Source organism: Aplidium turbinatum, chromosome 6, assembly GCF_918807975.1.
Source record: "Aplidium turbinatum chromosome 6, kaAplTurb1.1, whole genome shotgun sequence".
Classification (NCBI taxonomy): Eukaryota; Metazoa; Chordata; class Ascidiacea; order Aplousobranchia; family Polyclinidae; genus Aplidium; species Aplidium turbinatum.
This window is the reverse complement of record NC_137477.1, coordinates 24,412,599-24,434,765: the sequence shown is the minus strand read 5'-3', so window position 1 is coordinate 24,434,765 and position 22,167 is coordinate 24,412,599. Positions and strand designations below refer to the sequence as shown.

General features: G+C 38.4%; 1 protein-coding gene across 1 annotated transcript; it reads right to left on the bottom strand.

Annotated features, from left to right (window-relative positions):
- On the bottom strand, positions 1-9,484 carry LOC145771539 (COP9 signalosome complex subunit 2-like). Its single transcript, XM_082583239.1, has 11 exons — positions 9,348-9,484; positions 7,724-7,837; positions 6,333-6,464; positions 5,470-5,590; positions 4,894-5,012; positions 4,178-4,352; positions 3,291-3,364; positions 2,991-3,148; positions 1,701-1,881; positions 1,197-1,255; positions 1-1,003 (listed from the first exon to the last, which is right to left on the bottom strand). Exons 1-11 carry the CDS (start codon positions 9,402-9,404, stop codon positions 856-858), a joined length of 1,338 nt encoding a protein of 445 aa, XP_082439365.1. The 5' UTR covers positions 9,405-9,484; the 3' UTR covers positions 1-855.
- Positions 9,485-22,167: the final 12,683 nt, after the last annotated feature.

Here is a 22,167-nt window from a genome sequence, read left to right as displayed (position 1 = left end):
TTATCATAACAAGATTTATTAAACTACTATCGGTGCCAATTGTCATTTTACGGTAAACAGAGATTATTTACGATAAACAAAAGCCCTTCTATTGTCAGACGTAATAAAAGCCTTCGTACCCCCTTCTTTAGATATCCCTGGGTCAAATATAACCGAAAACAATAAAGTAGAATCTTTTTTGACACATCTTGTGATTTTGTTTATACAGTATTTATGGGTGCAAAAGAATTAGATATTTTTGGCAGTGGCTGTAATGTCTATGCGATACATTAGAAAGAAAACGCTAAAAACACGAAGTTTCATCGGATAAACATGCAGCCACCGCTGAAAAGATAAATATTAAATAACTTTGATGAGCATTCAAAAGTGAATTAATTCTTTTCAAATAACAATTCTGACGTTTGCTCCAAGAGCAGTCTGATTAAACACATTTTCGTCAACTTTGTTGAAACAACTCACAACCTACAATGGACTCATGTAAGATTACTGTGCTCTTGCTGCATCAAGATTATTTTATGATTCTAACTGATGCTAAACCGACTCTCCTGTTGATACAAGCTCCAACTGTCAAACAGAAAAGATTAAATCCCAGTTTTGTAAAACAACGTAAGCCTCCGCCTGAAGAATAGTTCAAACACTGTTCTGTCGCATAAAAAGTCAATGACAAAAAATTGCATTAAATTTATAGCGATTTGTAGCAATGACAATAAACTTAGAAAGGGCTGATAGCAAGAAGGCGACTCTCTCAACTCTTGGAGAGGCGTGAGTTCTGAAAAAGAAGCACGACTAGTGGCAAACACAGAAAAGTTCCTTCTGTATCAATGAAACTTCATTCTTCGAAGAGTTGCTTTTGGTTCAAAAAAGCTTGTTTGAAATTATTTCGTATAAAGGTGTTAGTTGCTCCGTCCACCGGTCAAGGGCGTTGTATCTGGCAGCTCGAGCGGCATTGTGTTTGTCAATGACTAAGACCTGATCAATTTGGTCAATTCGACCTTTGACAGTTCTGAAAAGCACAACAACAATGATGTGTGTGACATAATTGTTTCTGATGAACCCATCAATTTGAATTTTCTAGCACAAAGTGAACACAATTTTCTAGCACAGGTCGACAGCTTTTTTTGTAATTAAATTGATTTTACGAAGAATGTTTTATCTTCTGTATAAAATATCATTCATGGTGAGACAAGTGTACGTACCCATCCAAAATACAGGATACTAAAAGGTTTTCAACTTCCTCAGAGTCAATATTGAGTTCCTGCGAGAAATGAAAACGTCGTGAAAGTTCGCAAGATAAATTACTTAATAGTAAAACCGAGCCAAGCACTGTGATCGTTAAAAAATAAAAGTGATGAGAACTAGAGAAACTTGAAAAATAAAGATGCCAACGATGGAGATACATGGAAGAGTTACTGCAGACAAATGTTCCACCCTGATGATTCGGGAAGAAGATCAGGTATCAAGCAAAACGGAATGAAGGAGAGAGTGGAGTGAATCAGCAAAATAACTGAAGTATGAATGATAAAAACTGACACAATCTTCCGTGGCTGAAGTTGCATTAGTAGCTTAAATCTAAACTATCACGTTCTAAAACAACAATCTCAGTCGGAGAAAGACTGGAATACAGTATTGACAAATAACGTATACAAGAAGCCACACTGAAGGAATATTGTATGATGAAACCATGGTTGGATGAAACTTACTTTGGAAATGAAGGGGATTCTAATGCGGGCGTAAGGAGTGATTAGTTTGCACAGGACTTGCGTTCTGACATTCCGCAGCAGGTCCTCGATGTGTTCTCGAATGAAGGGATCTTGCATGATGCTGGCTCGGTTCTTGGCTACGATCGATTCAAACTCAGCAATGTCGTTGTTCTGGTAAGCACTGGTGCAAAGAAACAAAGATGATAAACTATTGTGTTTGGTGTAAAGCTGAAGTTGCCAGCAAAGAACCCAAACGGTCCACTCCAATTAGACCAGCGGTTCTCAACCAGTGGGCCATGGCTCACTGGTGGCCATAGAAGCATTTTGAGGTGGGCCACAGACATATATAAAAAATTGAAAGATTTATTGAAACATTTTGTTTCGTTTTTGTCACTATAGTCAATTTTACACTTGTGTGTTTGTTCAGTTACAATGAATGATGCTGCTGTTTTTAGCGACAAAGTGGCAATTATCATTCTAATTATTGCAACATACAATTTTACATCAACTCAGTTTTTACAATACTTTATGATGTAGTTGTAATAGACCAGTTTATGGTTACAATTAAGCCATCTTTATAAGCGGCAGCCTTGTTGAACTTCTGCAGATCCGCTTTTTAGTACGTGCAGCATTTTATTTTGTGGATTATTTTGGGGAGGAATTGACAATACTTGAAGCTTTAAGTTTGATGAAAATTACATTCAGTTAGTCATCATTCATTGAGGCCATCAAAACTGAAACTTCACCTGGAAAAAGTTCATCCAAATTACAAGGATGAAGATGTGAATTTTTTTAACGAAAAGAAGACAATGTGAAGCGTCAGCGCCTGGATTCAACAAGGGGATTCCTGCAACTTTCCAAAGGCAATGATCTGCTGCTTTTTGTTTATAAACCTTTTTTGTATTTTTTTTCTTACATAAAAATTGAATGGGCCACAGAACTTTTATGCAAACAAAAATGGGCCACAAAAGAAAAAGGTTGAGAACCACTGAATTAGACAAATACAGGTCTAGGCAGGGCTGAATACTTTCTATGAAGGTGGGCCGCGACCTTACAGCTAAGAACGCATAAGTAATGCGGAGGCTTCAATGAAATAACATAGATTAGGCGACGCCACATATAGCAAAGACAAGCGAACAAAAACACGTGGTTTAAACCGGTAGGGAGAAACAACAACAACACTCTTAACAATTAAGGGCCGTTGTCATTTTCACTTGACAGGGAGAAACACTAAAAACTAACAAAGATGTTAAATCGTTTTCATTCCACCGTAGCTTCGAAACTTCTCACCCGACAAGGTTGGTCATGGCTAGAATATCGGGATCGTTCTTGTAAGGTTTTGCCTCTTGCGAATCGAAGGGATTAATGCCGGACTTCATGAGCATGTTTGCGAGCACTAAGTACTTCAAACAAGTCGTCCGTCTGGGACTACCGGACTCATCGTAATTCTGGAAGTAACAGATCAACATGATAAATATATATAACAGAACTAGAACTTCTTACAAACGTTAAGATATCAAAACGATGATATTGTTCGAGATAGGCACAAAAATTGCTATGATTCAAATGCCTAAAAAATCATGGACGAACCTTAAAGGCTTCGAAGAAGTCAGTGTGTGCTTTCTCATATTCGCTTTCTCGCAAGTGCATTTTGCCTCCACATTCTGCAGAAAGTAAAACCAAAATTGAACGAAAATGACGAGTTTCGCTGTAAGCGTTTTTTTTTTAACTTGATTCAAATTACCGTTTGGACAAAATTTAGGAAAAAAACGTCTTGTAAGGTGTCCACTGTCCATTTGCAAAACCGTAAAAATCCAACAAACAACAGCTGGCCTTCTTTAATTCAGAGCATGTTTTGTAAATCAAAGTCGTTTTTTCTTTAATTAAATCAAACCAACGGTTCATTTGATAGATAATAAAAAAGCAGATTTCGTTACATTATTTCCAAAATGGCTAACGAAAACCGACAACGTATATTTGCTGGAATGTTGTAGCGCAGAGCATTGCTGTCACCACACAATGCCAGTGGCTTCAGTGCAACTGAGTTTCAGTTCTCAAAGTTCATTTTACTAACGCCGACACAAGGAAGTCACACAAGAATTTCAGTTTCTTTGGTGTTGGCCTTGGTTCTAATAAATAAGAGATGGGTCGTAAAAAGAAAACAGAGACAGGTGCTTTATCCGGGTCTGCTACTATTCGGTGAGTCCGATTCGGTGAGTCTGATTCGGTGAGTTCCTAACCTCTAACCCCTAACCCTAACTCTAACTCCAAACCCCTAACCCTAAAACGGCAATGATAATTAGGCTGCGGTACCCGATAATTTGAAAAAAAAATTGAAAAAATCCCCCGTTCAGGGATCGGACTCACCGAATCGGACTCACCGAAACGGGCCATTCCGGCTTTATCCACTAGACAATTTCGTTATGATTGAAATATACTAAACTAGCTTTCATTTAAAAAAGCAAGTAACGACATACCTCTTATCACTCCCATAGTGAAAGGATGAGGAATAGCAGACTTGATATGAAGTGACTGTTCATAGACATATTTTAATTTCTTGTTATTTTTTTGGGCCGTGTACATTTGGATTTCCAGAGCATACACCTCCAGCAATTGTGTTCCTTTCTTCATATCGTCGTCGCCATCTTGGGTCTTGTTTGAAAGGAAAACATAAAAGAATGACATCAGTGTCAAAAATATATGACACAAACTATTCAAAAAAAGTGAAGACATCAGGTCAATGTTGACTGCGTCTACGTCCGTGGTTTAAAGCCTCAACAACCACGTGACACTGACAGAAATAAAGTTTCTAACTAAGAACAAGTTTGTCTAGTTCAAAGGCATTTCTGGAAGCAACCATCACTTCACGTGGGTGACCCAACATTGGTTGCTGTATACATACAGACATTGGGGACATCAAGACCAGTCTCCATTCTTCCCATCATCCCATGTTGAGAATTAATGAAGTTTATGTACCATTGTACGAATATACGTGATGTGAATGAAAACCTGATGCATCGTATGTCAAACTGGCGTGAAGCGAACGTTCACATTAAAACCTAAAAAGCAACAGCGGTAAGCAGTAATCCTCTGGTGTTTAAATGTCTAGTCATGTCGATTATCATTATCAAGGTAAGTTTAGACCAGTGATAGACGACATTGTCAAAAACCTCACTTCACTACGCTGGCCCACCTGACACGACTGATGAAGTTGGCGCAATATCTTGGATAGTTTTGTAAATTCTTCTCGGTCAAAGTAGAGCTTCCCAAGCTTTGTGTTGGTCTTGAACCAGAGTCTATCGTTCTTCGCATCTGGCAATAAAGATCTCGATGAACGGATTGTAACGCAAATTACACGTCACTCACTATATCATTGAATTACCAAGAGCATGGAACTCAAGCAAGTGATGCTTGTAAACATGTTACAGAAAGGGAGTACAGGTGATACTGATCGAGTACAGGCTTGCTATTTTTCTAACGCAAACTGCAAATTTTTGCCCACACAAAATTGAAATTTTTCTTAGGAATTAAGTTTGTGATCAGATATTTATATTACCACCATGGCTTAAAGCAGAAAGTAAAAACTGCTCTTTTTACATCGTTTCAACATCACCCGACTTCGAAACGATGCAAAAACACCAACTTTTTCTGGCTGAGGTACATCTCCCATGACATGTTCAATTGATATATATAATAAACAATGTTCTATTGCAAAAAGAAAGCAGGAAGAAAATTTTAATCTACTTAAATTCGACAAGTCATCTCTGACCTTTCAATGCCTCCAAAGTTGTTTCGTAAAAATTTTGAAGAAGATCCATTTGCTTGGAGGTTGAAATGTAATCAAGAATTGAATTAATTGATTTTTCTGAATAGTTTCTTGTTACTGCGCTCTGGATAACAAAATTAGTTAAAAGTAACTCAATCTTTGAAGAAAGGGTTCAAACTAGATTTTACTGAACTGATGACAACATAAAACTGCATGATGTGTGGACTGTAAGGACACGGATATGCAAATTTTATGCGTGTAATGTTTTTTATTAATTTCGAATAGCAGGAACTCGCGCAATAGTAAAAAATAATAAGTCCGCAAAAAAACAGCAGTATGTATTTTCTTTAGATGCGTTCATCGACATACCGTACCTTAAGAAAAAAAATTAATCCCATCTGTCAATATCGGCTGCACAGTGCACAGCCAAGTAAAAGCCCTGGTTCAACGTTCGAAATGGGGCTGGTTTGACACCGCTCAATGGCATAATGTCACTGTTTCTTCAGCAAGACACCTAGAATCCTAGATGCATGTCTGAATGTGGACACGAAGATTGGCTTCCTTGCCTTCCCGTCCACTTAATACTGTATCATATATAATATATCTTCAAACACAAGGCGTAAGCCTGGATACGACAAAAATCATCCAACCATACAGTTGGAGACAGAGAGTCAACAAATTATGGCTTGAATTATGCAGCGTGGTAACAATAACAAAACTGGCATGACTCTGCACAACACTAGAACAATTATTCTTTCAGGAAGCATTGTCATCACTACCAGCGTATTGATATAGCATGTTGATTCAAAAAATTGCCATCACATTAAAACACCAAGGCTTTATATTTTTTGAAAAAGACTACTCACTTTTATGTAAGTTAATAACAGTTTGTATTTTTCCATCATGGGACTCAGCTGTCCAAGTTTAAAATTTATTTTTGTCATTTGCTTTAAAGCTTTGAAACCCCATTCTCCCTTCTGTTCTTCAAGATCTAGCACCTACAAAACATACAATGGAAGTCTGAATAAAAAAGACATCGTAACATGAAGCGATTGCTGGATAATGATAGGAAATTATAATAGAATCATAGTGTCTTGCAAATCACTAGCTGAGACCAAATAGTTTTCTTAATCATTTTGTTAATCAAGCAATGAGAAAGTCATAAGTTATGTCAACATATTTAGAGTGACTTAAAATACAAAAACATGGAAGGTACATATGATGCAACCCTAAAACAGTGGTTCCCAACCTATGGGTCATGATCCAAAGTTGGATCGCCAGAACAAAATCTGGGTTGCTTGCTTTTTCAAACTAGAACAATGTTTAATATATGATAAAGTAGCTGTTTGTATAATATTATTGCAATAAAGCAAAATCCTACAACAGGTCTCTAAGCTACTTTATTTTTCTGGCAACCAAGCATAGACTACCAGAGCTCCTTCCCATTGGCGAAATTCTCGCGTTAGCAGCCAAAACGGAAAATCCTTTAAAAGTTTGTGTTTTTAAAGATCCGTTGGACTGTTGATTAATGTCGTATTTTTGTGTTCACAAATGAACAAGGCCCAGAAACATATTTGCAGTTGTAGCCTATTTAAATGCACTGCTTCCCAAGTAGGTGTAGAACTAGTCTTCGGAGTTTTTATAGGTCAATGCTCAGCCTTTTTGCGAAACTTTTATCAGTAATATTTTTTGTCAGCATGAGAGAGATTTGCCCTGTTCAAATGCCAACAGAGTGAAGAAATGTTGGCTTGTGGAAGCTGTCAACCAAAAATGTCCTACCGGTGCCGTGGTTTTGGAGGCCAGTTAATGACTTTTCAATGGCGATGGCAGCCTAGAGCTTACAGGGGTGCTACAAAAGAAGCTGCGTTTATTAATCGTTCTTATTTTACAAGTACCTTCTTTCATTCTTACTTCATGTTACTTTTGGTTGATCTAAAATGCTTACAACACATAATGTTGCCATCATGTTTTGTTTTACTGGATGCCTTCAAAGCAAGATATCAGGTTATGTTTGAGTCACAAAATTTTCTAAATTTCATTTTTTAGAAAATTTGGGTGACTTCGAAGAAAGGTTGGGGACCACTTCCCTAGAAGACTGAAGTCAACACCTGCATGTAAACTTCCACATTAACTGGTAAACCACATATATATTAATTTAATTGTCAAAACTAGTAGATAGAAATATGACCTATGCAGCAATAATTTTAAACTGATTGCTTTTTAATTAAGAAAAACAGTGTGAAAATAAAACACAAACCTTCTGAAAACTTTCTAAAGCTAATAATGAATCATCATCTTTCAATGACTTGGAATTATAATATTGGTTTTCAAGATCTACATCTGGTTCCGAGGCATCGTCTTCTGAGTAATCCTGCACAATAGTTAAATGTACTCTTTTAATGCATTTAACATGGCGATTAAAATGCATTCTATTTCAATCACAAATTGAAAATTTAATAGAGACTTGGTCTTAGCTTCATTTATTAAAGGATAAAACTTACTGATAAACTGTTTTAAATTTATTTAAAGCAAGATCTGTTACGTGAGTAGAACAAATCTTTAAGTTTTATAAAATGAAGAGCCTAATGATTGCAACATCACAGATCAAGATAACAATTAAATATTTTTTTATACTTTTAATTAAATATTTTTAGATACATTTTTTTACAAGATGTGAGGGTTATTACAGCATCTAATTGTAATCTGATATTAGAGGGGCATAAAAAAGGGGAGCAAGTCTTTTAGGAGCAGACAGTTAGGCACCGGTCAAATAGGCGCGCACACTGTGGCGTCTGGATATTTAGGTGTGGAGCACTGTGGCGCCCGGTCATTTAGGTACTATTCCTAGTAAAGTCTGCAGATTGTATCAGCTTGGCATGTAAGGCAATGCTTTTCACACAAAATGTTGTATTGCACAGAAAAATATGTTATGGCTTCCGTGAGTGAAGCTGCTTACACCGGCAATGCTTTTCACACAAAACGTTTATATTGAACAAAAATATATATGTCATGGCTTCCGTGATTGAAGCTGCTTAAACCGGCAATGCTTTTCACACAAAATGTTTATATTGAACAGAAAAATATATTGCGTTTTAATGTGCGTGTTCGGCGTTTATTTGTTGTTAATCGAGGTTTGCATCGGCGAAAGCTTCACCAATGAATAGCCTATTCAAGTTTCCGAACATGACTGAGTTCACTTTTAGTCAAGTAATAACTATACTAAACATCAGTAAAAGATGTACCGTAGCCTATACTCAAGCGAGTGGTAGGCTTGAGTGAAGAGTGACTGAGTTTTCCGTCAAAACCCAGACTAGGTTTAATAACGAGCAAAGTCGCACCATTATGCTTGTAACTTGTAGCCAGGGTTCATATGCCCCATAGAAATGTATTCATGTAGTAGAGCGTTGTCTCGTACGTAGGGCTACTTGCCACACGACCAATCCATCCCGAGTAGAAGTACTTGCGAAAGATAACAGATTAAGTAAGGTTCCATCTGGCTGCAACCTGTGTTCAGGATGCATAGCAAATGTCCTGTGGAGATGTGCTAATATCAAGAGTAGTAGAGCATTGTCTCGCACCTCATCTCCACACGCGCATTAACAAAACAACATATTTTTCTGTTCAATATAACATTTCGTGTGAAAAGCATTGCCAAGGTACCTGCCAAGCTAATACAAGCTGCATTCTGCATACTTTACTAGGAATAGCACCTAAATGAACCAGCGCCACAGTGCTCCGCACCTAAATATCCAGACGCCACAGTGTGCACGCCTATTAGACCGGCGCCTAACTGTCTACGCCTAAAAGACGTGGACCCTAAAAAAGTTATTGCAGTATTGTTTGCTAGCCTATAGTACAGAACAACAGAAGTTTTTGCTTACCAAATCATAATCAACATCACTATCGCACATAAAATCATCATCATCCATATCAGACATTGTCAATAAACTTTGTAAAAATTTTCAAGTCAGAAAGCAACTATACTTGTAGCCTTCTGTAAAAAAGGATATCCTTAAACACTGGAAACAACATTTTATAGAAATATATATACAGTCGCTAATATGCTATTAATACTACAAAAAGTGCCCAATGTCAAACGAAAAGTCGAGCAGAGAAACTTACATCAAAATTAGTTACTAGTTCACTGAAAACTTTAAGAGCCTGTTTCACCTTAATAGGATCATCAGAAGGAACTTATTCAAATAGAATCATTTTCAACATGCCTCAAACACACATCAGAAATGTCATTGAAATAGCAACAAATCTGAAGTGGCAATGGACGGACATGTAGCAAGAATGACACACAGCAGATGGTTCAAAATAATCACAGAATGAATACCAAGATATGCAAGAAGAACTCGAAGGAGAGCGAAAAGAAGATGCAGGATGACATTGAAGAAACGATTGATGAAAACAGCGAAAGACAGAATGGTGTGGAAGTATGTGTAGAAATCATTTGCCAGCAGTATCATGACGAGCTGATGATAAGAAAAAATATAAATACAGTTGAAATCGGTCAATCGCAAAGTCGATTTGCCAAGCTTTCTAATGAGATTAACCGAATCCATTAAATGAAAGTAACCTGGTATCGTACACGTCAATACTGAACATTCATCTAACACAGTGGTTCTCAACGGGGGCGGTACCGCCCCCCAGGGGGCGTTTTGACTTTGTAGGGGGGCGGTATGATTACTTTGGCTTAAGGGGGGGCGTTTTGATTATTAGGTGGCATTCTGGTTGAACCCATCTACCGCCCAGCGTAACGATTTCATCAAAGAGCTTCTATCTTCGTGGTAGCATTTCCTACCTCATACCTGGTAGAAAAGGGATTCAGCAGTGTTGTTCTGCTACTATGCTACATACCAAACTGCGAAACCCACTTGACATATCCATAAGAGGTGATCTTCGAATGTTTCTCACTGACTTTACACCAAATGTGAAGAAACTGGCACTTTCTCACCAAGTCCAAGGTTCACACTGACTACCAGTAGGCCTATAGGCCTACTGTTTTCATGCTCGCAAATATATATTTGCCTTTATCAAATATTATATAGTTACTAGTCTCTAAAACCCTTAGTCCTTACAGCCTGTTTCACCCTAAAAGGGGGACCTTCAAAAGGTCCTTATTCTAATAGAAATAGAATTCTATTTGAATAAGGACCTTCTGATGATCCCCCTTTTAAGGCAAAACAGGCTGTAAGGGTTTGGTTTTAGAGACTGGTGACTAGCCTATATTTGATGTAATTCGCTCTGCTTGGCTTTTTGCATGGCATTGAGCACTTTTGTAGTAATAATACTATTTATTCTTTTATATTCACTCAGGGATATCTAAAGAAGGGGATACGAAGGCTCAGAGCGATTGCCTTATTCTCATGACACTAGAAGGGCGGTAGTTGGTACCGCGTTAAACATGCGTTTCTTTTTGTTAGCAAGTGTTATGTAGAACATATTTAAAGAATACTTGTTTGAAAAGACAGTTGAAAGGTTACCAGTTTAGCTGTTTTTTGACAAAACCTTTGCAGTTGGCTAGGTGTAAAGCAAGTATACGGGTAGTTTAATTAACAAGTAATTATGAGCATTCATTGAATATCCATACCTGGTGGTAATACTGTAGTGCAATGCAGGTTGTCATAACAAAGTTTATTAAATTACTATAGGTGCCAGTTGTTATTTTACCATAAACAGACATTATTTAAGATTAATAGAAGCCCTTCTATCGTCAGACGTAATAAAAGCCTTCATATCCCCTTCTCTAGATATCCCTGTATTCACTTTTCGCAATTAATCGTTTTTGTTGGGGGGCGGTAGCATTTTTCCAGTTCATGAAGGGGGCGTTGGGCCAAAAAAGGTTGAGAAACACTGATCTAACACAAACAGGGTTGTCGGTATTTTACCCAACCCAAAAAAACCCACTTAAAAAAACCATAAAAAACCCACAGCATCATATTTGTCCAACTTTTATCAGAAAATTAAAAAAATGAACCATAGTACTACAAGGTACTTAAAACAAACTTCAAATTAGGACTTATGTGATTGTGAAGGAAATTTCCAAGGATAAATTGAAAACACAGTGGATATTTCTGTACACAAAAATCAAGTGATGCCACTTTGTACTACACTAAAACTCATTTATGCAAGAAGGCCTCATAGTTAAACAGCCCTAGTGCATTACTTTATTGAGTTATGCCAGCATGTACTGTGAGTGAGAGGCACTTTATTGGTAAAAAGTAGTATTTGAGGTGAAATAAGCAAGAATCTACCTTTTTTGCATCTTTTTCAAATAAAACTCAAAAAAAACGTTTTTTTTTTTAAAAAACCATGTGGGTTGGGCTTTTTTAAAAAAACCCGGGTTTTTCTCAACCCTGAACACAAAGCTTGAAAGCAGACTGCAAGACATTTCAATCATTAATGTGATGATCTAAAGATTGTAGGAATGAACGTGTTTGTGCTATTGTTACAATTGATTGGTTGGTTTTGAATCTTTAACCTTGGACGGACAAAGCCTTGATAGGTTATTCCAGGTAGTTTCGCATATATACTTGTAGGTGCTGTTAATGCAAGGCCGGTTACTGAGATTGACATAGTGAAGTTTCCGATTGTTGTTGCCGGGAAATTATTCCATCTATTAGGTGCAGCTGAATGGAGACTGGAGAGCAGTCTTAGAATGTGTTGCTCAAGTGCATACCCAGAGAGTCGAACCAGCACTACTTTTAATCACAGCTGCTTTCTTCAGAGTGGTGTCATGTATTTAATTGCTGCGCGTCAGGGGAGATTTTGCAACAATTTTTATGTATTGGTAAAAACAACCTTGAGCAGCTTAACAGACTTGTTAAGTTAACACTTCGTCAAAGGTAATATGAGACTAAGTGATAAAAGTCTACACATCAATCAAGAATTCCAATTCGATTAACCGATTAATGCAATTAATTGTTGAATTTTTTTCACAAGTGAATGGAAATGGTTTGGGATTATGCAATGCATTGCTATCAAACGATTTATGCCTTTAACCGATATGCGATTAACCGATTTCGACTGTACAGCGAGAATTATTGCCTTAACTATAGTATATATATGGTGCCAAATGCCAAGTTTGAGCCAAACAATAACATTTATGAAAAGAAAAGATAGTACAGAATTATTTTGTGACATGCCCCAAAACAATTATGCAGTTTGAAAACAATACTGTCTATTCGCAATACGCATATTTTTCCGAAGATCTGATATTCTTCAACAAACTTTTATTTGAATTTCAAAGCACAAAGTAATGATTTTTTTGCATGGAGCCCGCGATCTAAAAGTGCCTCGGGTCCCCCATCAGCAGAGATGTACGTATACGCCGCAAATTCTACGTAGACTTTTTGTTTGCGCTAACGCTTGCGGCCACATTTTTTTGGATAGTTTGCGCTTGAGGCTACGCCGTAAAGTTTTCGCGTTTTTTTAGCGCATAGCGTCAACGCATACCGTACTTTTTAATGTATTTTTTTCGCTACAACACGCCAATACCTTCCAGCGCTGCAGTTGAAATAATGTTTTCAATGGGCAAAGACATATTGGAACCAAAACACAGCAAAATGTCAGATGAACACTTTCAGATGCTTGAGTTTCTTCGTGGTAATTCAAAATAAAACTTGTTTGTTTCGAGTGGTTTATACCGTGTGAATGTTTGGCACCTAGCAAACAAAATGAGTTTACGCTAATGTATGCGCTGACCTTGACGCCGCCAACGTTTTTTACAAGTTGTGTTGACGCATACGGTGTATGTTTTTTCGAACGTTTGCGTTTGCGCTGACGGCGTCAATATTTTTTGTATGCGCGTACGCCATACATCACTGCCCATCAGCTAAATCCGGCCCAATAAGTAGGTGTACTGTATCTCTTGGGACCATAGCTTGATGTTGCTACTGTGCCATACTTTAAACTGATTGTCCTGTTTTGGTATCATGCATGTTGTAACGTCTGCGTTTTGTCGCTTCCACTTTTTATGTTTGGCAAATATTGTTTTTGATCATAATGGTCAGAAATAAAAAACAATTGAATTGGCAACAGACCTTGCCAACATGCAAACCTATAATTTTGACTGGATGACAATGCAATTTTGATTTTGAAATCTAAGCTTGGTTAGTTTTGAATCTTTATCCTCGAACTGACAAAGCCTTGATAGGTTATTCCTGGTAGTTACGCATACTTGTAGAAGCTTTTGGCGCAGGGCCGTTTAACGAGATGGACAGAGCAAAGTTTTCGATTGTTGAAGTCTTTTTGCCGGAGAATTATTCCATGCATTAGGTGCCACTGAATGGAGAACAGTCCTTAGTGTGCATTGCTCAAGCGCACACCCCAAGAGTCGAACAGCGCCACTTTATCTTAAAGCTTTTCATTCACGAAGTCACGCACTAACCAACTGAGCTATCGGGGCAGAGTATCTAAGCTAAATGTACTTTATTTCTACTTGAAATGGTAGATTCGAGGATCCAAATTGCTCAAGTGTAACTGTAGTCACTGAATCTCAAACCACTGCAAAACTCACCCAATTTTATCGGACTGCAGAACAAGATTAAAAATTGACAAAACTTTCCTTGTTACCGGTGTTGCCAGATGCATTTTTGATTTCCAACATAAGCACCAAAACTTTGTTCAATAATTGGTGGGTAATGGGTTGATAGTTCGTTGGTTTTGAATCTTTATCCTCGGACTGACAAAGCATTGGTAGATTATTCTTGGTAGTTTCTCATACTTGTAAATGCTTTGACGCAGGACCGGTTACCGAGATTGGCAGAGTGAAGTTTTCCGATTGTTGAAGTGTTGTTGGCAGCCGGCAGGGAATTATTCCATTCCCTAGGTGTCGCTGAATGGAGAGCAGTCCTGAAAGGCGTTGCTCAAGCGTTCACCTCGAGAGTCGAACCAGCGCCGCGTGATCTTGAGCCTGGCGCGTAACTACTATCGGTGCGGAGACTATATTGATATTATATTGAATCTTTATCGTCGGACTGAGAAAGCCTGTGAAAGGTTATTCATGGCAGTTTTTTAATTCATATCCTCCTAGCCAGGCGCGGATCTAGGATTTTTTTTGGGGGGGGCCAGAAAATTTGAAAATGAAATAAAAAGTAAGGAAAAAAAAAACAGATATGAACAACCAGTGGCGTAGCTAGGAATTTGGGGGGTTTGAAGGCCGGTGGGCGAAGCCAGACGGCGTGTTCGTCAAAGGCGACACCCAGCGGCGAGGGTTCTGGGGGACCTCTTCCAAAAAATTTTGAAAAATTACTTTGAATTTGGTGCATTCTGAGAGCATTTTCAACAAAAATATGGGTATAAATATTCCTGTGAAATGGTGCTGTCCGGTGGCATAGCAAAAGGATAAGATCATGTTTTTTTTCGGCATTTTTTCGGTAATAAAGCTAAGTCTCTATGTTTTCTTGTTGCTAATTCCTGGCTGAAATGTTTGAATGTTTGGTATTGGCAAAACTCGTTCTTTTAATGCAGTTTCGCTTAAAATTAGGCAAACTTTGTTTTAGAGACATGGAGACTGAAAGCATCTCTCAATATCGTGACGTCACACGCGTGCCAAAGGGGGGGGGGGTTGTAAGTCCGTTGTGGGACTAATATCAGCTGTTTAGAAGCATATCAAACCATTTAACAATTTCTCACAAAAACTCTGGGGAGGCCCGGGCCCCTTGGGCCCCCCCATAGATCCGCGCCTGCTCCTAGCGTAGCAGTTTAAATTGAGTGTGTTCGTGAATACTGAATAATGATTGCATTGCTCCAAGCAGTACATTTCCAATCAAAACCGGGGTTCCTTTTAACTGGCTGCAACAATGGTATTTCTCTAACTGTACCTAACTAAACTAAAACAGTCACTTCAGACCTCAGATTTCAGTAGGCTAATGTAGTGCAATATAGTTTTGTTACTATTAGATTGGCTAGATTCTGGCTTCGAAGCTGTTAGCCTTTTGTTGTAAAATTTCCTGTTCAATGTTCTAGTTTTTGAATTCCGTTATGCTTGCTGCGTTTTGCCTGCCTTCGTTCCATACCTAGATTTAGAGTAAATCTAACGCTGAACTCAGCCGCTGAAGACCAACGTGTCCTGATCAGTGATCACGTCCCGCCACCGTGGTGTCCAGATGTGTTGTCATCTTAACAACGGCTGAGTATCAGCGGGCGTCTCATCATGCACGTCTGCTACCCAAGCATACTGATGCCGATAGGAATCTAGTTTTTGGGTTAATCTGATAATGAATAGTCCAGCTGTTTGATCCTTTTAAAAAGTTTAAATAAAGGGTTAACAAATATCACGATAATTCCAGCAACCTAAACTTTAAAAAAAATTGTTTTGCATTGTTCAATTTAATTTATATTCCATTCAATTTTATTATTTATTGCTGGCGTGAAAATGAAAAGATCGATAGGCCTGGACCAATTTTGCACCAAGGAAAAAGTGGCATAAAGGAAAAGGTGGCAAAACCAAAAGTTTAAAATATACATCGCTAATAGGCTACAGTATTTGGAAATTAGCATTTATTATTTGCACAGTCACCAAACCAACTGGTTAGATGTTTAAAGTTAAAATACAGTGAACAAAAACAGTCACTCTTGTAAATAAACAGAAAAAAACAAACACATTCAGTTTCATACTCTGGGTAAGTTAGTTGTTTTTAATGACTGAAGATAAGATGACACACTTTTTTCTCTGCAATTATAACGACCGCTCACTGTAACTTTAGCATCTTTTTGCCCCGAGCTTGGAGCAAAACGCACACAGTAGCCTATATGACCGCTTCGCTTCGAAGTTTATTTTGTTGATAAGTTGTCAAGATCAAGCAACTTCTTCTAAACTTGTTAGAATGAATTTCCATGACCATGAATACAATCAGTTAGGTTTGGTAACTTGTAATGTTATGTCAGAAGTTGAGAAGTTCTTTTATTTGCATCAACAGCACATGTGGAAAAAACAATACAAGATTACAATGTGAACTAGGTTGTTTTAATGTTTGCTGACGATGATGGGAGTGGCAGAAGGACCGAACTGGTCATCAAGTCTGCCACACCCGTGTGGTGTCATAGCTTATTTGACATGGAACGGTGTCGGAGTTGAACGCAAATATATATTGTATACATTACAAAATAAAAAACAATACACACACGAAATTTAACAGTACAATATAAAACAGGAATACAAGAAGCGATGCAGAAATACAAAATGGCATAGGCTATACATACAACACAGCATAGGCTACTGGTAAGGAAAAAGCGAATATACAGTAATTAGCGAGATACGGTGAGAATAAGTAAAAACAGTTTGATGGCACTATATCAGTTACCGGTACTTAATTTATACCCAGACATTAAGTGCAGTTTTAATTTTTTAGAAAATAATTTTTTTTTTAAATTATTTTTTAAAAATTGTCAAATAAAGTTTTATTCAAATACAATCAAACTGACAGTTTGACGCCAGGAAGAACGCTCCTTTTCAACAGTGCATATCCTTGGCGACAGTTGGTTTAGTTGTTTTCTTTCCACAAAAGTAAGAATTCAATTGACTGGCAAAAGCAGCGGTTGAGAACCAACTGGGCGAACCTGCCTCGCCCGGCCCGTCGCAAAAAAAAAACAGGCCATCTTTCTGGGCAATGCAGAAAGAGCCTGTCTCCCTGGCCCGCTCCACCATTCTAAAGTTGCAGACAGGTCATGTAACGTTTTCGATCCACACTCTCCCTCCACAGGTACCTCGACTCCCCAGCCTGGCCTCCGCGACCTAAGCTGGTGGACTTACCCCTCCGGGTGCATCGTCACCCCTAAATCACGCCGCTCCCCGCCGCCGCGGGGTGTGGCAGGCCGGTTTCTGAAAGTCTTCGACCTGGCTATGTTTGTTTGTGCTCTCTCTTGGCGTGTCAATTATTTGTACCCGTGCGCTGTTGATGCGAATAAAACAGTTTAACACCACATCCGTGCTCGCCGAATCAAAAAGCTTACTCTTCTCCAGTGAGTATGTATTACATTCCCACCTATATTTTTTGTTTCTATTGATTAATCGAGCCTCTGCTCCACATTTTTATTGAACTTCGTCTGCCACGAGAGCCAAATTATCCTTAAATAGTTGACTCTCTTCCTCGTGGTAGACCCCAATTTTATCCGCTCTGCCTACTGGCAGACCGGGTATAAGAGTCAAGTACGGTACCTGCGCCGAGGTCGCGTGAAGGAGACGTGGGCGCCGCCCGGGGGTCAATTACTTCCGGTTCCAGCGTCCACACGCGACGGGTCGCCTGGCCCGTCGCAGGCCATTCTTCTGGGCTATGCAGAAAGAGCCTGTCTCCCTGGCCCGCTTCGCCATTCTAAATTTGCGAACGGGTCATGTAACGTTTTCGATCCACACTTTCCCTCCACAGGTACCTCGACTCCCCAGCCTGGCCCCCGCTACCTAAGCTGGTGGACTTAGCCCCGCCGGGTGCAACGTCACCCCTAAATCACGCCGCTCCCCGCCGCCGCGGGGTGTGGCAGGCCGGTTTCCTAAAGTCTTCGACCTGGCTATGTTTGTTTGTGCTCTCTCACCGTGTCAATCCTTTGTACTCGTGCGCTGTTGATGCAAATAAAACAGTTGAACACTAGTGGTGCGATACTGATGAGCCCAGCCTAAACGCGAAAAATATATAAAAAAGAGCCCAGCCTCGTGGGCGAAACACGTGTCTATCGCTGAGTTCCTGCTACACTCGACTGCCGAGAAACACAGTTTGTTAAATAGTGTTAGACAAACGCATCTTTGCTGTTCCAGGTCTACAAAACAAACTATAGATATCTGTTTGAAAAAAAGTTTCATACTAAAAAAACTAGTGTTTCTTTAAAGCTGTGTTGCTAGTAGGCTAATTATTAGCCGCTAATAGCCGATCGGTATGTCCGGTTTGTCCCTATCATCCATTGTCCGTTTTGCCCCAAACAAGTTAGGCTACCTGAGAAAGTCTATAATTAGCCTATATGCAAAACTCCATTGTTCACCAATGTTCAAAACTAAAAAAAAGCAGAAATTTTCAAAGAACACCTAAATTTTATCACATTTTAGTAGACAAGTTTTTATGACACAGTAGCCTACTACTACTGAACTACTGACAACCTAGCCTATTTCGACCTCTTTGCTGCCGAGTGTGGCATGAAGGTTTTAAAGTTTTGTGTGGAATATTTATTCAAGTAGTTTTAAAAGCATTTAAATCCAAAATTAACAACCAAAAGTGCAATAAAAGAGCTCATCGCCTCTTGTAAAATGTGCACTGACAATGTCTCAATTGACCAATTTAGAATCATCTCTCGAGGTAGATCTGAATTTCAGACAAAGATAATGGAAGCCTTAAGAATCAAACGTAATAATCCGTCTCTCAAACCTGCAGTTATTCGCCTGTGGCTCATCGTTCCTTTTGTGTGTGTTCTAATTGTTTGTCACATGCCAGTAGTTTACATCTCATGTGATCTGTTTGCCGCCGTATACTTTACTCGTAGGCCTAATCATTCTTGTATCACTTGTTCAGTTTGTGCTTTCCAGTCCGGAGTGTTGCTACAGTTATAGTGCAAATTAAGTCAAATTTTAATTTTATCTATATTGCAGATTTAAGTAATTCCTGATGAGAACACACGTAGTGACGTACGTGTCGAAAACGTTTGAGTTATTATGTTATATATATTTTTTGTGTGTAATACATTATGTTAAACCCGCTTAGAGAAACTTGGCTCCTCATTTCCTCCAAGGCTCCAACCCTCGACGAGAGGAAGGAACTTAATGATGATGATGATGAAACCCGCTAGGGGGTTTAAAAGATAGAGAAAAAAAGTGTTATTTTTATTTGTACTTTTTTCAATAATGCAAATATCTATTTTTTCCTACATGTCCGTTTTGCCCTGCCTTTCCCTAACTGAATGCAGTGGTCTTTCTTAGCTGCCTTGTGTGACTAGTAGGCTATCGTCCTAAAAAAACAAGCTGGTAAATGAAATTTGTTTCCGGTAGCTGGCAGTGTTCACCCTTGTATTCACAGTTTCTGGATTCCAACGTTGTTTTGATTGACGGTTCAAATATCTTTTTCAAGCTCTCTCGCTCAGTGATGAAAAACAGAACTCCACGTGGAGCATGTACAACTGCCATTCAAGTTTTGACTTCCTGATTGGGCATCGCGAGTTTTTATGCTTGTTGAGGGAGTGATTTGCCAATGAATGGTCGTGAGCCTATTATCGTGGTTTGTTATTTGGTATCTAGGTTGGCCTGTTGTGTAAAAGAATCTTATTCAAGACTACAACAAACTTTTAGATCTGCGATGCCAGGGTATTTGAATTGATTCAACGTCACTAGACATCATAAACTAAACGGACATTGTTTGCTTCTGTGTTCTGTTGAGTAAGCGGTAGCAAAGTCGGGTCACTTTGCAAGCTAAGAATTGGTGAAGCTTAAAATTTGCTGTGTTTGGTTAGTGAGGTTCAGCTGGAAGTAGTACTCTGAAAATAGGCTAATCTCATTTTTTCAGTGTATCGATTCAATAAATCAATGTAGGTGAATGTAGTCTACATACAATACAAATGTAGCTCATTGCCGAGAAGCAACAGTCTACAATCTACATCGTTGTTTTGCTACATGATCTATCTTCGTATAGCCTACGAGCTGAAGTTTTAAAGTGCGACACGAAGTACAGAGATTTTGCAATTCGCATATAAACAAGGTGGTTGTAAAGGAGAAGGGGATGATAACTGGCGACAGGACATTACAAGATTGCATGCGGATTTTCAATTCAATTTCAATAAGTTTTGAAGTGAAATTATTTGTTAGTTACCAGTACCACAAAGCAAAAGCATACGCCAACAGTTGCTCATGCACCTCCTCAATACAGCTACAGTACAGAAGACTATGCCTATAAACTGGATTGGAGCCAGCCAAGGACAAGTCAGATTAATAGGCTATCGTAGGCTATATGAAATGATCATAACGTTTTGTGTTTGGATTTTCAATAAGGTGTTTTTGTGGTTTCTTTTTTGGACTAAATCTCACAGCAAAAACGTAGGGTTGTTTCTATGGGCGTAGCCATCAAAATTTTAGAGGGGGAGGCAAAAAAATATTATTGCACACGTCAGTGAGCCCGGCAACGAGTCAGCAAAAGCAAAGCACCCTGACGGGGTGTAGGGGAAAAATTTGAAAAAAATACGTAAAACTGCGCATTCTGAGAGTACTTTCAGCCTAAATACATAGTAAAACTCAGCCAAATAATGTTGTAACAGAAGATAAAATGTTTAGTCAAAATACTTCGGGAGGGCAATTGCCCCCTTTCTCCCCTGAACACGCCCCTGGTTGTTTCTAAATCCGAAAGCGAAACTTTCGTTGAAAATTAAATCAATTATTTTAATTCTACAGCATATAAATAGGACTGCCCAAAGTCGAAATGTTGTGCATTGACACAAAATTCTTTGATTTTTTTTGGTTATATTTCGAAAGAAAAACGATTTCGTTTAATTGTAAATTTTCAACGAAACGATTTGCCAATTTAGTCCAACTTCTAGTTTTCATGTTTCGCAAGTATTTTCTCGTTTCGCCACAAAACATAATGTCTCAATTTAGTTTCGCATTAAAATGTTTGTTAAGTATTTTGTTTCGTTTTCGTTTCAAACAAAATAACAAACTTCGTTTGGAAAATCCGTCGGTATCAGAAATAATCTTGCATTGAAATGAAATATTTCTTGATATGTTGTTGTCAACACTGCAGAAGTTTAAGGGGAACTTTTGGACCCAGTCCCGGTGTGATTTTGGGCCCGTAATCTTTCCAAAAGGCCCGCAAGTTTGAAGAAACCATATTCTTTGTATTTGTTGCGGTTTTCTTAGAAGTGTCTGAATTTGGGGTCCGAGGATCTCATTGGTACAGGGTCCAACTTATCTTGCGAACGGTACTGCAGTTGCTACACCAGTGAGTCGAGAACACATTGAGATCTATTGTTGCTTTATTTTTCTTATTTAACGTTAACATTTTTGTAGTTAGATCAATTTCTTAAACTGCTTACACCTGATTCAGAAATTGATAGAATAGTGTAACTTTGAAGAAGATAAATTATCGTTTTCCCAAAATAAAACGTTCAGATACTTGGTGCGTACACTGTAGAGAAATTGAAATAGTGAATCCTTTTACTGAAATGATTTTGCGTAACGTTGTCAAAAAAAAAAATGATGAAATCTTTCAGAAAAAAAGAAACAAAAACGTAGTCAAAAACAACTTGGTTAATTAGCATTTCTAATGAGAACCAGTGTCTTTTAAAGCATTTCTCAAAGCTCATGTAAAGTGACTCGTGGTGGTGATACCAGGATCGTATTCTACAGCACGTAAACTACTTCGCAGACTTGCCAATGTTGATACGTTTCACGTAATAAAAGATGTGGTTTAGTAAAAGAAACCTTTTAACGTCTTTCTAAATGTGGGCTTAAAACTCATTGTTCAATTCGTAGCTGGCCAGGCACTTGTTAACTCTAAGTGTCTGATGAGTTACAAGATAAAAGACACATTCTTTGTGATGTTTAGTATCAGTGGTTAGTGTTGGCACAAGAAAGTTGGACACCGTTTTATTTCGGTGGCAGGACAAAAGGCAAACGGTTACTTTAGAGTCTAGAGATATAGGCTGCAGGAAGTAGCCTACTTGAAGACTTCTACTGACGAAAGACATTAGAATATTTTCCACAAATCTATTCTTAAAATATAGGTAAAT

Excerpts from the sequence above, each read along its gene's own strand:
- LOC145771539 (XM_082583239.1), bottom strand. The coding sequence starts at position 9,404 with ATGTCTGATATGGATGATGATGATTTTATGTGCGATAGTGATGTTGAT. Across the intron at positions 5,013-5,469 it reads AACTTTGGAGGCATTGAAAG|ATGCGAAGAACGATAGACTC; the intron begins GTCAGAGATGAC and ends CTTTATTGCCAG. Across the intron at positions 1,256-1,700 it reads GAATCCCCTTCATTTCCAAA|GAACTCAATATTGACTCTGA; the intron begins GTAAGTTTCATC and ends CATTTCTCGCAG.